The following is an 18,473-nucleotide window of genomic DNA, read 5'->3' as shown; positions in this document are numbered from 1 at the left end:
CTGTAAAAAAAATAAATAAATATGTATGACAACAAGTCAGTGTGCAGTATATGTATATTATACTTATTTTCCCACAAAATTGCAAACCGTGGCGAACTGTGTTGATCCTAAAGGGAAAACAAAAATTCCAAAGCTTCCATGAAAATTTCTACATGATAGCATACTGCATTTCATCTTTCACAGAAACACAGCTTTTCAATGTGAAAATAGCAACAACACTTTTTTTTCCCCCCGAAACTGATTTGACCTAAAGGTATGAAGAAAAAAAAAACACCCAAAACACACACACACACACACACACAGGTCTAAGCCCATTACAGGGACTATGAGCTGAATCGTGGGGACCCATATTTCTATAAGCTTTAGGAGCAAATGAAAGACAGACTCATGTTTCATCCGAAGCTGTAAAACGTCCTGTCACTTCAAATGAAAGAAAATACCGTTATAAAGAAATGTGACACTTTCCCACATTCCTGGAGCAATTTCTGATGGTCCAAACTTGTGAGGACCAGCAGACACATGTTTGTATTTCTACAGTGTAGGTATTGTGAAATATCTGGGGACTGATTTTACAAATAATTGTGATGCCACTATACTGCAAGATGTAAGAGAAGATAACCGATAAGGTCACATGAATAACAATAGGCCTTTTTTATTATTTCTTTCATCTTTCACAAAAACACAGCTTTTCAATGTGAAAACAGCAACACGTTTGTTTTTTTTGTTTTTTTGTCCCAGAACAGATTTGACTTAAAGGCATAAAGAAAAAAAAAGAAAAAAATACCCCTGACAAACATACACATTATTCCTCAATTAACATTTGGGGGCAGAAAGACCTGTACAGCTTTAATTACTGCAATATGAACATCTTCGAATTTCACGGGACAATGTGAATTGATCGAAACACAAAACAAATTGAGAGGTGTCTCTTTAAACACAGAGGGCAAAGGGGAAAAAAAAAAAAAGCTCTTGATTTATTCAGCAGAGCAGATTCAGGATAATAACCCCTAATGTATTTACACACAGATTCATTCTGCTTTCTCTATAGAGGATTCAAAAGCAGACCAGCATTATCTTCAAGTAGCTACTTGACATTAATGAGAAACACTGTTGTTGAAGAGGGAAGGCAGGCAACGGAAAGTTCATAATAGACGAAAATTATAATGGGACATTGCGCTGCCCATTTACCCATTATATAATACTGTGAGGTTTTATTTAACAGACAAGACCAATACACAGAAGGAAAATGTGTGCCAACACTTCACTTACAGTTGACTTGGGTAAATGGTTTCTTAACAAACATTCAGATTAATATATACATATCAAATTACGCCTTATCCTAGGCCTATTCGAAGCATTCAAAAGAACTCGAATCTGTGTTAGAGTTTCTCTAGGCAACACGTTCTCTAAATAGAGCAGGACCCCATTAACACAGTGTCTGTGGTCATTTCATTCACAATCATTCAAACTTTACAAACAGATGGACTGAATATACAGCTGGTGTTTTATAGAGCAGGATGGCCTCTAGAACCTCAGGAACGATATAAGAAAGTGACTACAATGTACTGAAAGATGGTTAGATATATATTTTTTACTTATTCGGTCAATTTTGTTTGTTTTTTTTGCTTTCAGATATTCAGTGCTTCTGAAGATATTTTCTTGCCACTAAGATCAAATAATCATCAGATCATCTTCTTATCATCTGTTAGTCAGGTGGTTGAAAAAATAACAGGGCGAGACACACCAAATGAATTTAGTCAGCAAAATCAAAACGTACAAAATATCACAAATCAGACCCTGGAAATTACTCAAAAGTGTACGTTTTTCTCATATTAAACAGCTCAGGCGTGAAATATATCTTAATTCACATGTTTTTTTTCTGTGTGGTTCCGACAAACATCAGGAAGAATTTTCTTTCATAAGGACCATAATATCACTGTCGCCACAAAAGATGTAGAGTATGCGGTAACATAAGCGTGTTCACAGGTTAACATCTACATGAGCTCATACTGACAACTGAAATAAACCTTTCATTCATTCGTTCATTTTCAGTAACTTCTTTATCCTGGTCAAGGTCCCATGAAAACAGGGTGAAAAGTGGGAGTACACCTTGGACTACTGCAGTTTATAAACAGTTATGAAGGCTTATTCTTATTCTGTCAGCTGTCTTAACTGATTTTGCTCACTTTGATGTCAAGTTGAAATTACAAATGCGATCATTTTCTTGTGACATTTTCTAGGCTGGTTTACATTAGAACATCTTCATAGCACTTAATAATAATAATAATAATAATAATAATAATAATAATAATAATAATAATGTAACGTCAGAACAAAATATATTCTAATTTGAACATGAATTCTAAATAAGCCATTTACGTACCGCGCATGCGTAAAAAATCATATAAACAGTAAAATAAAACTCATCTAAGGCCCAAAAAAATATACATACCTCTTATATAGTGAGAGTGTTGTTACAGTGTAATGACTTTAATAGTTAACATGTTTATGATGATCAGCAGCATTATCTGAAGTGCAGTGATTCATGTTGTGTGAAAGTAAATCAGCCTTGAAAGTGTGATAATCTAATCTTATATTAACAAAAAAAAGTGTAATAACAAGTTAACTAAAAAAAAATCTTATACTCAGTTTTATGTATGCTTAACAGGTAACTCATCAAAAGCTGACAGCTGATACTGGAATACGCTTTTATAAACATTTATGCGGGTTTGTGTCAGGGGTCATGATGGGTTAATGTTACATTATGTAGTCCTATGAACACAACGATCAGGTGAAGTGAGCGCACACACACACAGACACACACACTTTTTTCAGACAGGGATTAATAGTCATAGCAAACAGATACAATGTACTAAGTCCAGATGGTGTTTACTCACAGTTTTAGAAAAACTTGCTATTTGTGTATCAGCAACCATGGGATGCACTACAATCTACCATTTTACCCCAATTACATGTTATAAGGCAAATTATTTCCGATGTGTTATGCTGAAAACAAACCAGGCCCTGTTTGGAAAAGTGGTGTGAGTGGGAAAGGTGAAAAAACTGAGCGAGGCTCTTATGGTGTATCGCACACAAATCTTAGATGGAAACCAGTGAAGAGACACATTTTGCTGAGTATCAATCTCTCAGTGAATCACTGTGTTTCAGTAGCAGTAATCGATTTCTTCGTTGGCTAGAACAACAGCCGTTCTGCAGGGAATGTAAACCTGTGAAAGAAACAGAGAGGAAAAACAGAGTAAGACTCGAAGGCAAGAATTGAACCACCCCTGAGACAAAATACTGCAGTTTAAAATGTGCTTATGTAGCTATACAGGATCTAGAAATTAAGGCTAGACTGTTCAATTCTTGAACCTGATTGGTCACCATGTGTTCTACAGCAGCAGCTCGGTCAATAGTGTCGCTTGTAATTTGAATCACAGGATTATTTTAATGTACTTGTTCTTATATGTTATTTGTTACACTGTCACTCAGAGACTGTGACTGAAGAACAGAGACATAATCTCACTATCACACTTTCCAGCACAGTAGATCTGTAGTGTAGCGACTGCCATTGTACGCACACAAGTTCCATCTCAGAGTGACAAACAGCAGCTTTTTTTCCTACCCGAAATGTAGTTACCATAAACCGCCATATATAAATATGCCCCGGTTTCTACCCCGGCTGTCCTGGTCTGAATGCAGACTGAAGGAGGAAGAAGAAGGAGCCTTTAGAAAAATATCTATTATTTATCACCTACACTACAAGTCAAAAGTTTGGACACACCTTTTAATTCAATGTTTTTTGTTTAGTGACTTATTTTCTACATTCTAGAACAATACTGGAGATTTCAAAACTATGAAATAACACACATGGACTTAAGTAATCCATATGTAATGACAACAAAAAACAGTCCGTTGTTATTTTAAGACACGAAGGTCAGGTGTTCTGGAATAGTTCTTGTGAGAACAGTATTGTCAAGTGCATTTGCAAAACCCATCAAGCACCATGATGAAACTGGCTCACATGAAGACCATCCCAGTAAAGCAAGACCAAAACTTACCTCTGCTGCAGAGGAGAAGTTCATTTAGAGTTACCAGCCTCAGAAATCACCAATTAACAGCACCTCAGATTAGAGCCGTTATGAAGGCTTTACAGAGCATCAGTAGCAGACATACCTCAATATCAACTGTTCAAAGGACATTATTGTGTATTTCGGCCGCCTTCAGCATTGTTTTACAATGTAGAAAGAAATAAACATCAGGAAAGACCATGGGATTAGAAGGTGTGTCCAAGCTTTTGACTGGTGGTGTATATATTACAACACAGTGTCCGCGATGGACCACTGACAGAATCCTGTGCTCTCGAACTCCAGCCTGGGTTTGATTCCCAGGCAGGGAACCAACCCAGTCATTGAGTTTATCTGGGGTAAAACTTGTGCCAAACTGAAGTGACCCCAAAGGACAAAAACAACATTACAGCACAGTCAAATTCTTTTCTCCGCATATGTCAGCATGTTAGGAAGTTGAGGTTAGAGTGCAGGGACAGCCCTGATACAGTAACCCTGGAGCAGAGAGGGTCTTGCTCAAGGGCTCAACAGTGGCAGCTCGATGGTGCTGGGGCTTAAACCCTCAACCTTCTGGTCAGTAGCCCAGAGCCTTAACTGTTGAGTCACCACTGCCCCTGGCTATGTGCTGTGCTTGATATAAATCACACTCACATCTAAAAATGAGTCATGTCTGAGCCAGTGGCATAACCATGACTTCATTTTAGTGGGATAAAGGAATATATACAACCTAAAATCATAATGTTTTCCTTGTGGGTGTGACATGCTCATGCAGTTCAGGTGAGTGTTACCCAGCAGTAGGAGCAAATGAGCTTTTTAATCATTTTTAGCCTTACAACAATTGCACTGAAAAAGATTAAAACAATGTTACTAATTGGGGAAAAGTATATAATATTATTATATTATAAATCTTGATCTACTACTGCAGTAAAATCCAGCAGGCTACATCACCAGTGCTCGCCTTCATACAGGGTGCTTAGAATGTAGATATCTGGCTAGTAGCTTTCAAAGAAACAGGAAAAATGCATGAACACAGCAGTTGGTATCCATTCAAATGTGTTTAAAGGAATGTGTTCATTAAAAAAAACTTTATTATACACATAATTACCTAGTACTGCAAACATTTTAATAGTTTTGTTTAGCTATTCATTTTCCTGGAGACAATCTACTATATTCTCAGATCTTGGGTTAATGGTGCTAGTTATAATAATAATAATAATAATAATAATAATAATAATAATAATAATAATAATAATAATAATAATAATAATAAGACTACGATTACTGCTCTCACAAACATATTAATGGGCCTGGGCAGAATTTGAGTTCTACTATTTAATAATAAAAATGTGTTCTCAGAAAGAAAAATATATATAAAATGTTTGATTTGGTTTTTGTATTGAACTTTTCTGTAAGGATATGTTTTATTTAACATTTTAGGAAGGAGTTTCGAGTGTCAGCTCTGTGTAATGGTCAGTTCTTGATTTTTAAAAAAATATTTTTCCAGAAAAAAAAAAAAAGAGACTGGAGAGGAAATGACTGTTTAGATATTTGTCATAAATGAATTTGTTTTGTGGATGCGCAATAACATTAAATGTAACTGTAATGTAAATAAAACACAATTATAAACGGTTTAGACTGCTTTAATAAATTAAAAAGAAATTCTGTAGGACAGGAGGAATGAAAGACTCTGGGACATGTTATAGCAAAATAATCCAGTTCAGAGTGGAAAGTTCCACTTTATGCCAGGTCAAATCACATCACCCTGTTGGTAATTATTCCCTGTTTTATTTCTTTGTTCCTTACTTTTTTTTATTTGCTGAGAGGAATAACATAACAGCCAAGACACACCATGATGTTTAACTGAGTACATAAAACAGGGCTTGAACAGCAGGATGGAAAAAATAGAAACAACATGCAAGTTGCTTCTGTTGGCTTATTCCATCAATCATTACAATGGTTTTGTATTTTTGGAGAAAACTGCCAGCTGCTGGACAGAAAAACATCTTGAGCCTCCAGCAATGTGGAGATTGTTGGTACCGCCTCAATATGACTTCTCTTTCAAACACAGAATATGACAAAATGAGTGAAAAAGCTTTGTAGCTCCTGTGAACGGTTGAAGATCGGTTTTCTTTCTCACCCTGGTGCCATTTCATTTCACGTTCACTGGGCCTGTGAATTTCATTTCCAGTGTTCTACATATGCAAAGTTTGATGTGGAAAATTACTGTTTGCTTTGCATCAGAACAGCTGTTTCAGGATTTCTGACAACGTGAAAATGTTCTCAATCAATTCCTATTCATTTAAACCCAATGCATCTAGGCTTTAATAGTAGCCTGTTACCTATGCTGCAGATTTTACCACTTTTACTGTATTCCCTGATTGTACACTTACAGGCCAATCAGCATTGTCAAACACATCATGTGTTTGCAGAACAGTAATTATCTGACTCGGTCTAAGCGACCTGTCCGACTGATTTCCTATTTTTCTTTAATATTGATGAGGGAAAGAGGAAATTTTGGGGAGCTTCACACCTATTCCACGCTGTATTTGCTACAATGACATCTGAAGTTCAGTCCAAAAATAGGCTCTGCCTCGAGTGGATGAGTCACTTGGGGTCTGACACCCTGTAATTCTCCTTTAATGCTATTCCAAGAGAGTCACATGCACCTTCCTAGCCAGAATCCACTTAACATGCTAAAAAATGAAGCCAGTTTGGTAGAGCGTTTCCCGCCGGAGTCACAGCCGTAATGCACTAACACAATGTTGCATATCACATCTTCCTATCTTACCCACCCGTGAGCTTTCGCTCTTTAAGACACCTACGTTAACCAAGAGCAAACACGGGCAAACACACAAAGTTGACTCCGCAGAGGCCAGCGGCACGTTTCAGTGCTTCTCTCCCCCTCTGAAAGCCTGCGGTTCCCCTCGATGCTTCTGAGAGTGTTCGCTGGGCTCAGAATTCTGGCACGGGCGAGGCGCCACGGGAGCTGAACGAGCCAGCACTGCAACACTGACAACAGACAGTGGTGACTAATTAAACCGATTCAGTGGGGAGAAGGGGAGCTGGAGCACTGCTGTTCAAAGAGAGGGGGAGAGACGAGAGAGAGAGAGAGAGAGAGAGAGAAAGAAAGAGAGAGAGAGAGAGAGAGAGGAAGAATCGTTGCACCTGGCAAGACAAAAGCTACCACTGTGCAGGAACTATACAATGTCAACAACATTTATTTTCCGGGGCGGAACAAAACAATGGTGACAAATAGCAAATTAATTGGCAAACAAAGAACAACACGTATCCCTAACGTTATTACTGTGCGGTGTCATGCAAATGTTGATGAATGTTCCCCATGTTATGGAATACGCTGCACTGTCAGGCTGGGGAATCTCAAAACCAGGCCTCCATATTGGTAATTCACAATGTGTCTGTCAGATGTTCTGAAATTTCTATCTGCCATAACTGCATCTGTGACTACTTCAAGATTTTAACACATATCTCAGAGAATCTGTTGGCATTTCTGGCCCACATTCAATGAGCAGCTCATTCAAACCAATGAATTCAGAGATGGGAAGAGACTCTTAAGATGAGGTTCTATCTGACTATTATGGAAAAAGGTGAGTCAGTGTTATAAATGTGTCATTTACATGCTACTGAATATGTGAGATGTTTTACTCGAATACACCGCTTAAATGCATCTGCTTTCACTTGTCAGATTCTTATAATTCCAAGGTCTTGATTTGTAGTGTGAACGTTCACGTCTAGAGCCTTTACGGGAAAAAATCCTTTCAGTCGACTTTTCAAGTTTAAAATTCTCTCGTCAACAAGTTCTGCTTTCACTTTGGTTTCTGATTTCCTATATTACTCACAATGCTGTTCGACTACCTGCTCATAGAAGTGCCAGTAGGATTGAGGCCTTGGGTCATCTCTCTCTAAAGACAGAGCAGTGCAGCAGCGCTTTAGTTCTTTTGTCTGTCCAGATCTCTCACTTCCTCATCTGTGCAACTCCATCAGCTTTGTCATTTCATAGTCTGCTAAAAAAAAAAGCTAAGAATATGACATAGACATAGCATCATGGTGAGTTATAGAAAAAAAGCTCTTTGCTCTTTTGTTTTTCGGAGCCAACAAAGCAACTCGGAACTTTCTCCTATTAAACACCATTGAAAGTGCACTTGAAATATCCTCCTGTGACGTCAGAGCGACAGACGTCTGTTACCTTTTCAGAAGAATAATGAAAATGCAGCACCAGCCAACAAATTAGCATCAGAATCTCAAAACATTACAAAAAGTTCAAAATAATCGTATGTAAGGGTGGAATGATTATTTAAAAGTTCTATGTAGAACCTTATGGTCAGGGTTTTTCCTTATCAAAAAGGGATCCAAGTGACTATCCAATAACTCTGGAACTTTTACATAAATGGAAGCACTGTTACATACGCCGTGTAAAATGTGTCATCCGAAACGAAGGAAACGGCATCGCTTCTTCTTCTACTTATTCACTTCTCACTCTTTAAAAAGGTCATCTCAGTGAAAACAACTTCAACTCGATTATGACTAATGGCTAAACAGTTTTTCCAGTCAGAAAGCCTTTTTTAAGACCTAACATGGCCTTGGGCATGTGTAATCCTCTGACAAGGATTGTGTATAAGATACTTAGAGATCTTACTGGTCTTTAGAATTCACTTTGGCACATAAATATTCAACAAAAATCTCCAGCTGTGATGTGTACTGCACCAACGAGAGTAAAGAACCAGAAAGCATCTTCACTGTCTCATTCTCAACATATTATAAGGCTTTGAAAGTCACAGAAAAAGGTAGAAAGGAAGAAAAAAAGTGAAGGAGGAAATTCAGTTCATGTCTCATGGCATCTCTGCAGCCCTTTGATTCTGCTTTCGGAATCGCTCTGACTCGAATTTTTGCAAAAGTGTTTGCTTCTGGAGGAGAGGCAGTAAAGCTTTGAGATGTACTGCTGCAGTGAGATGAATCAGTGCACGGACCTGCAACGCTAGCTGAGTTAAAATAAGCTTTTCCTGGCTCGGAGCACTAGCCATTCACATTGTTACACAATTTATCCCTCTATCCATCCCTTGTTCCATGATCCAGATATGCTTTATAAGGATTTTCACAGTGTCAGTAAAGACAAACTTCTCCAAGAAACTTTTTGGATATTTAAATGTATAGCCGGTTTTTCATTGGGCATTTTCAGAGCAGAGAAACGTATGAGGATAAATAAATGAGAATAAAGACCTATACAGGTTAAAAAGCCTTCTTTTTCTAAAAATGATTCCTTAACGATAGCCTGAATCTCAGAACAAACCAAAAAAAACAGTTTGAATATTTAACAAAACTAGCCATGTATTAGATAATTCATTTACAGGAATGGGATTGTTTACAAAAAAAACATGTCAGAGGACATGTCAGAGGAAAGAGGGAGCAGTATCCTTTGTGGGCTTTGCTGCTTCATTAGGCAAAGGGATCAGCTTTGTGAACTGTTTTTTTTTTTAGGTCAAGGCTACAAAACATTCATTTACACACAAGTTGAAAGCACAACAGAGTTAATCAAGTGATGTGGTGAAATATTTCAGACGCATAATAATTGTTTTCTTGATTATCAGTCAAACTTTCTACACAGAAAAATTCAAGGTCCCAATGTAGATGATTCATTCTGTATTGGGTAAGAAAGAGAACACCACTCACTGCTACAGGAAAATAATCAACAACGTGGCCCAAAGTTATGTTATTATTACCACTATTTTCCAAAGGTAGCATATCCCAGTGTTTTACGCCTTTCATCCCACAACAATTATTACAGTTTTACTGTTATTTATTTATTAAACTTTATAAAACAAATGAGTTCAAATGTTATCACTTATGTTATAGCAGTCACTGAAGTCTCAAAAAGACAAATCAAACATCACGTCAGCATATCAATGTCCCTGTGGAAAATGTCAATCTAGAATAATAACATTAGAAGAAGCGCATAGACATAAACCTTGCTGTTTTTTGTTTAGATATGAATGAACACCGAACAGTGACCAGTCAGAACTGAGACTTTATACAACAGCAACGTGGTATAAAATCATAATCCATTTATCTGCAACTACGCAGCAATTAACTACATTGTACCTCAGATCAGACACCGGGGTTTAGAGAGGCAGTTTGTGAGCTTTTTAAAGTGAAAGAGTTTGTCTCCTGCTTTGCTATGCATTGTTCATTCAGCTAGATCCTGTCAGTTTAAGCATACGATGCATCAGCCTCCGCAACGCCTACAGATGGTAAATGAGAGTCTATTGTCACTCAGTGAGAAGGGGGTAGGGGAGCTGATGGGCCCATTAAATGAGAAAGAAAGCAAAAAGGGACAGAAAAAGTTCTATGCAGACTCGCACCGACTTCGAAGCTTGTGGCCCTTAAATAAATCATGGGGAAAAATTGTGCGAATATAAAAGGGAGATCTTGTCAGTACCTGTCAACAGACAGAATGATTAATTCCCATCATACTGAGGCATGCCAGAGACACGTCGATGGGAGATTCAGTATCTGACAGGAATTCCACGCTGCCTGTGTCTCGCTCCTGCGGCTCACTCATGGGATTCATATTAGCCGGGCTTGTTAAACTATACTTTGCATTTAGCTGAAACTGCTTGGTGTAAGATTGTGGTGTTTGAATTAATAAAAAGTTGGGAAGAAAGAAAAAAGAGAATGCATAATTTTTGGGCAGTCGGAAGGGGGGTTAACTGATGAAAGCTGTCTTAATACAGTTGAGAATTGCTGCCAAGATAAAAGTAGGGCTGCAGCTTGAGCGGAAAGAGTCCTGACCTAACGCACTTCAAGCAAGTGCAAGGAAGCGTTCGAACACTTACTGAGCAATTTCTTGCCAAATTAATTCAGTTTCAGAAGGGAAATGTTTAGTTGTTGATCTTTCCTATATAATCAGACAACTAAAGAGCTTTAATCTTAGTAGGGGAAAATGAAAAAGTATTCTGAGGACATTAGCATATCGAAGTCCCGGTTAGGAATCACTTCCACGACAAACACAAGCCTTTGAAATACAAGATGTCCCCAGTGAAAATACAGCAGTGTATTTACCACATACCAGGCTCTAGGAAACCCAGAGCAAATAGTGACAATGTTTTCCTGGCCTTTTGTGGGAAAACTAAAATAGAAGTGAGACTAAAATGAAGATCCTGTGGTACATTAGTAGTAAAGGCATCTGAAGGTGAACTATATCTAGCTTAGACTGTAGATCGATGCATACTGACCATTGGCGTCTAGTGAGGCACTATCAGTTTCAACTAGAAATAATATGACTGCAATTACTCTGTGCACTTTATTGGCCCTGGCCATCTAATACATAGTGCTAGTAATACATAGTAGCTACGCTCATGTCCTCCAGATCATTGGAGAATCTCTGGAGATTAGACAAACACTGAGCTTGACCTTGAGGCTGTATACTTAAGCACACTGAATCTGAAATAAAACAAATATAAGAACAATTACAGAATGTAAGCTTCAAGTATATTATGCAATCTGTACATACAGATTTAAACCTGAAATGGATGTGATTACAGACATTATATTCACTCTCTTTACCCCCCTCTTTGTCTAAAATACTATTTGAATATGTGCCACTCAGCACTCCACCATTCTCTCACTGGGCAGACAGGTCACACACGTCACTGTACATCAAAGCTTATTAATCATAGGCCTTTTGCCAAGAATGAATCAAACCATATCCTTCCCAGAACTAACTCTCTGACCCTGCTTCTTAAATTTGTACGGTTAAATTGCCGTTCTCTAACTGATAAAGCTAATCTACTTAATGGCATCACTCCCAGTGCTCTTGACATGCTTTTACTGAAACCAGGCAAATAGCAAATGATTTCCCAGAACTGTATCTGCTCATTCTTACGTCTATCAAAACCATGACTAAAAGGAAAAGGAGATGGCTTGGCCGATGTTTATAATAAGAACCTACAAATTATCGTCAGCACCTGTCATGGAGAAAACTCACGTTTTTAATGTAGTATTTTGTTTTACAGCAGCACTGATTGCTATTTTGTGCTCTGTTCTCCGCAATAATATTGTTAGGAAACTATGCATATTGACATTGACTGTATTACTACCAAGGAATTTTTTTCTCTTTAAAACATTATTTTTTTCTTCTTCTCTTGACCCAAACCTATGTCATCCATTTTCTTTAAATAATACATTACCCTTATTATTATTATTATTATCATTATTGATAAACAATAATAACAGAATATTTCATTTTTCGCTAAATTAAGGCTAGTTAAATATTTAAATATTAGATTAAATTTCCTAATGAATTCTTTAGGATAATGAGGCCTGCATGTTAAAGTAGGCTTTAAAACAATTACTGCTTGAAGAATGTGTTGTATTCTTTAACACAGAGTGTGTCTATTGAGAATGATGTCTCTATCAACTTGGTAAACTGTTCCTACTTACATTTTAGCTTCACTGTCTGAACAACTAACAAGACTGACAATCTGAGTGTAAAATTGCAGACATGACATTTCCCCTCCAGTACACCAGAAGGCGCACTTCCCTGAATTCTACAACACCTCCTTGATGGTGCTGTGTATTTCCTGCCTGAGCAGTATAAAAGGATAAAAAGCACACATCACTTCAAACATGTCTGACGACCTGCATTGTGCCAGCCATCTTTATAAAATTTGAGCTGTTTTTTTACTTTGAATACATTGTCTATGTTAGACCCTAGCCTGCCTTGTCTCTAACTTTAGTCTTGCTGAACTTTAATGCTGAATTTAATTTTTGGTATTTGGACCCTGACTTGTTTCACTACATTTGCTGACCACAATGTGGAACTACACTGCTGTTGGGATTCACACTGACTGTTTTTACTTCACATATTTCTGCACATGGATCCTGACTCCCGTCTCCCAGAGCCCTCTGTTACACCGAGGAACTACTGGCACAGAAGGAAAAACCATAGATATATTTCTATTTTTTTCTCTTCCACTTACATGTTTTTTTCTTAAAAGAACCTTTTTATGGGTGAGAACATTTCTCTCAGGATACTGAGAAAATCTTTACTAATAAGACTGTGTTAAAGGTGTGTAATCTCAGTTTTAATGAAACCACGCACGTTTATTTAAACACACTTGCCCAAGTCACGTCTCTTCTAACTAACCTTGGCCACGCTGCTCATCAAAGGATTCTATAATTTGTGATTTGGCATTTCCATGGATTTAAGATGTTAAGAACTTTTTTTTAATTCATCCTTCTAAAGACCCTTTAATGCTTAAGGCCTGAGGCAAGTGCCTGCCTTTCCTGTAGCTATGCATCTGGAGGGCTTACTGATAGCAAACAGTCTGGCAGACCACCGATAACCACAGTAGGGGGCAACTGTAAAAATAAATAAATAAATAAATAAATAAATAAATAAATAAATAAATAAATAAATGTTGAAAAATGGTTTAACAGGTTAAGAGAGAAAAAAGACAACCACAAGTGAGAGGCAGATTTATCTACACAAGAGTAATACTGAACCACACCTGCAGCTTATCTGTGAAACATGGTGACATGATCATATATAGGAGCCAATGGAAATGGATCGTCTTTATGGATCACTTGTCTGGTAAGTGTCAAGAACAGGATTTGGCACACTACCACCCATGGAGCACAGTCTACCTGCCATTTATGAATATTTATCATTTCCCACTTTGCATGCTCCGATTTTCTCATTTCAGCATCAATTTCAGTCACCAGAGAAGCAGGTGGGAGAAATTTCCCTCTGCTGTGATGGAACCGAGATCAAATTGAATAGGATGAAGTAGCAGGATGTTGACAGTCACTGTACTGTTCAACAAAGAATGGACCATAAAATACTTTTTCCATAGAACGCACAAAGTTTTCGGAACAAAGACTATATGTTTCAACGGTAAGAAAGCTATTGCAACATTTGAAGAAGTTTCTTCTAAACATGCCATCTCTGCCAGCAATCTGTCACATCAGAAGCAGGCTAATAGAGCTTCCACACTGGCTGCTAGTTTACAGGCTCAGCAGAATGTAATGTCCTTCACCCAGTGGCTATATAGCACAAAAGCATGGTATCAGTAAACACAGAAAGCTGTTCTCTGAAGAGGAGCTTTTGAAGAAGTATATGACAAAAAAGACACATCGTCTTAATAAGAAGGCATGTGGAAATCGAAGAAAATGAGTTTATCTTACAAAACAGGTGGTGGAGCATGGTAATCAGTGAAGGCTTGGATTTTAAAACTGGAGAATTTTATTCAGCTTACTAGCGCACTAATCTTTAATCGCTATCTTTATATGCTGATTCTCTCAGTGCACATATTAGTTACTTGAGGATATAGTACATATTTGTTACTTGAGGATATAGTACATATTAGTTACTTGAGGATATAGTACATTTTAGTTACTTGAGGATATAGTACATATTTGTTACTTGAGGATATAGTACATATTAGTTACTTGAGGATATAGTACATTTTAGTTACTTGAGGATATAGTACATATTTGTTACTTGAGGATATAGTACATATTTGTTACTTGAGGATATAGTACATATTAGTTACTTGAGGATATAGTACATATTTGTTACTTGAGGATATAGTACATATTAGTTACTTGAGGATATAGTACATATTTGTTACTTGAGGATATAGTACATATTAGTTACTTGAGGATATAGTACATATTTGTTACTTGAGGATATAGTACATATTAGTTACTTGAGGATATAGTACATATTTGTTACTTGAGGATATAGTACATATTTGTTACTTGAGGATATAGTACATATTAGTTACTTGAGGATATAGTACATATTTGTTACTTGAGGATATAGTACATATTAGTTACTTGAGGATATAGTACATATTTGTTACTTGAGGATATAGTACATATTAGTTACTTGAGGATATAGTACATATTTGTTACTTGAGGATATAGTACATATTTGTTACTTGAGGATATAGTACATATTAGTTACTTGAGGATATAGTACATATTTGTTACTTGAGGATATAGTACATATTAGTTACTTGAGGATATAGTACATATTAGTTACTTGAGGATATAGTACATATTTGTTACTTGAGGATATAGTACATATTTGTTACTTGAGGATATAGGGAACCACGTTCTGAAGTTTTTAGTATCTAGTAGGAAGATGTAGAAATTTTTGTTAACATTATGAATATTCATTTCTAACCTGACAAAGAAATTTTCCTTGAGATTGAGGTTTCCTCTCTCACCCTGTGATCAGTTAAAGACTGACGCCTGGTATTGCACTCAGTGAGGCATGAGGTCCCTGTCCAGAACTTCTAACCTCAATCTGGACACCAAAATCCGTCACTACATTTGAAAGGAAACGCACATGTTCCCCGAACACTTAACTAACCCCTAACTTGACCCCCCCAAAAAAGAACTTTACTACACTAGCTCTTACACCTCAACTCTATAGCACTCAATTCTAAATCTTGTATGGGGGCACTACCTGTACCGTCCTCTGCTTGATATATGGCTATGCTTGTATTTCCTCCTTTGTAAGTAGCTTTGAATTCTAAAGGAATAAAAGCGAATGTAAATGAATAAACATAAATTGTTCTATTGGACTGACCTCCCTATAACAGAGGTATAACCCTGCTCCGGTCTGGCATCACTACTACTACAATGTACTGTAATGTGTGTGCTCTTCGCAGAGGAAGAAAAAACTTCTCTTCATTTGGAAAATTCTCTGACAACATGGTCCAGCCTATAGCCTATATTTTCTTTCCTCACCCGTCCCTCATTTAGCATTTCATGCTTGTACATCTTTCTCTACATTACCAAGCCTAATTTTTTTAAATGCCATGTTTATGGTGTTTGACTCTTTTTTTCGGCTTTTGGACATGCTTGAGAATAAGCCACAGTGTTCATCTCTGCAAGTCTTGTCATCTTATTGGATTAGAGTATCCAGGTTATTGTTCAAACTGAACCAATAAACCTATGTATTTGAAACTTTACACTGAGCACAGGTTAAATGAAACAGCATTGGTGAAATGACCTGCTCTACCGTCTCAATATTTTATTTGTCTCTTAGGTATAGAAGCATCTTAACTGTTCAGATCCAAATAAAATCTCCAAGACCCATAGCCAGATGTACTAAATTGTATGCTGCTGTTTTTTTAGACATAATTAGGCCACATTTTGCATGAAAAAAACAACTTGCCTGTTATGTAAAAATTGGCATACAAGCATACAAACACACTTGGAGCACCACGCATGTGGACACATACAAAATACAATTTCCCCCTCATATTTATGGATTGTGCAAAAAGTGGAAAGTCAGCACAAAAAAAACGCTTGGAACATGGGAAGTGTGGCTGATTATATATGCTGTTCGATGTAATAAACTTTGAGCAATTAGTGACAGTTTTGCACGCTGTTTTGTCTGCCTCCCAAAACTAGGTGTAAATTAGCACTGTGTGTGTTTCTCAGAGCGTTAGGCTTTTTGCCTGGTGAATGAATGTCCTGCTGAATTCATCTACCTTTAAACAGACTATAACTTACATAGCTGTATGTTTTTGCTCTGTGGTCCTATTCTAGTGTTCTAGTGATTCACACAGACAGACAGACAGATAAACAGACAGATGGAGAGACAGATAACTAGACAGAGAGATAAACAGAGAGACAGATAAACTAACAGGCAGACACACAGAGAGAGAAAGTCAGACAGACAGACAAACAAACATACAGAGAGACAGATAAACTAACAGATAAACAGAGAGATAGATAAACTAACAGACAGACAGACAAAGTCAGAGAGACAAACAGACAGCGAGACAGATAAACAGACAGCGAGACAGATAAACTAACAGACAGACAGATAAACAGACAGACAGACAGATAAAAAGAGAGACAGATAAACTAAACATGCAGACAGACAGACAGACAGACAACCAGATAAACAGACTGAAACAGATAAACTGACAGAGAGACAAATAATATAACAGACAGACACACAGGCAGACAGACAGACAGATAAACAGAGAAACATATAAACTAACAGACAGACAGGCAGATAAAGTCAGACAGATAAACAGACAAAAAGACAGATAAACTAACACACAGACACACAGATAGATAAACAGACAGACAGATAAACAGACAGAGAGACAGACAAACTAAGAGACAGACACATAGGCAGATAAATAGTCAGACAAATAGACAGACAGATAGATAAACAGAGAGACATAAACTAACAGACACACAGACAGATAAAGTCAGACAAATAGACAGACAGATAAGCAGACAAAAAACAGATAAACTTAGACACAGACAGATAAACAGAGAGACATATAAACTAACAGACAGACAGGCAGATAAAGTCAGACAGATAAACAGACAAAAAGACAGATAAACTAACACACAGACACACAGATAGATAAACAGACAGACAGATAAACAGACAGAGAGACAGACAAACTAAGAGACAGACACATAGGCAGATAAATAGTCAGACAAATAGACAGACAGATAGATAAAGTCAGACAAATAGACAGACAGATAAGCAGACAAAAAACAGATAAACTTAGACAGACACAGACAGATAAACAGAGAGACATATAAACTAACAGACACAGATAACAGACAGAGAGACAGAAACTAAAAGACAGCCACATAGACAAATAAACAGACAGACAGAAAGACAGATAAACTGACAGACAGACAGGCGCACACACACACACACACACAGACACACACACAGAGTGAAAGAGTATGCTATACAGTATGTAGTTATACATGTGTAAATGGTGTAAATGTTTAGACAGTGTTCAATACTTCACCCATTTTACAGATCCTACATCATGTTAAACATGGATTGAAGGATGAGGACTGGAGGAATGTCAATCAGCAAACTCACCCAGGATTTCACATTTTACAGCATCATTCACTCACCCACAAGGAAGTGCACTAGTTATGGTACAGCTATAATCAAACAAATAAACTCAGTCACACACACACAGTGTCTCACTTCACAGTGAGACTCTCTAATGAAGCGCAGAAAACTGTGAAAACTAAAGCATCAATGAAAACCTCTCTCTTTAATCAGCACAGTAGTGGCTGTGTATGTTTTATAGCTACATGTAAAGCTTTTCCACAGACTTTTTATAGTTAAAAGACTGGAAAAGAGCAGAGGAAAAGAAAAAGAAGGTGTGCTTGTGAAGAGGTAGACAGGGGGGTCGTACATTAATAGTCACCAGCTGAAAACAAAGGGGTTTAAATTTCACGCTATGTGCTTAATTTCAATCAGGATTCAGAGAGCGAGTGAGCGAGCGAGCAAGTGAGTGAGAGAGAGAGAGAGAGAGAGAGAGAGAGAAATAGGGATACAGACTGAGAATATAAAAAAGATAAAAAGGACAGTCAGAA

At 37.3% G+C, this 18,473-nt stretch overlaps 1 protein-coding gene across 1 annotated transcript in view; it reads right to left on the bottom strand.

Moving 5' to 3' along the window:
* Window positions 1-627: 627 nt before the first annotated feature.
* The window catches only part of gbe1b (glucan (1,4-alpha-), branching enzyme 1b), a 134,647-nt gene continuing 116,801 nt past the window's right edge, over window positions 628-18,473 (bottom strand). Inside the window, exon 16 of the mRNA XM_058413302.1 lies at window positions 628-3,227. Coding sequence (XP_058269285.1) covers window positions 3,165-3,227 — 63 coding nt within the window. The 3' untranslated portion in view covers window positions 628-3,164. The remainder of the gene's footprint in view (window positions 3,228-18,473) is intronic.

This window comes from Hemibagrus wyckioides, linkage group LG17 (genome assembly GCF_019097595.1).
Source record: "Hemibagrus wyckioides isolate EC202008001 linkage group LG17, SWU_Hwy_1.0, whole genome shotgun sequence".
In the NCBI taxonomy this organism is placed as follows: Eukaryota; Metazoa; Chordata; class Actinopteri; order Siluriformes; family Bagridae; genus Hemibagrus; species Hemibagrus wyckioides.
This window is presented reverse-complemented; position numbering and strand designations above follow the sequence as displayed.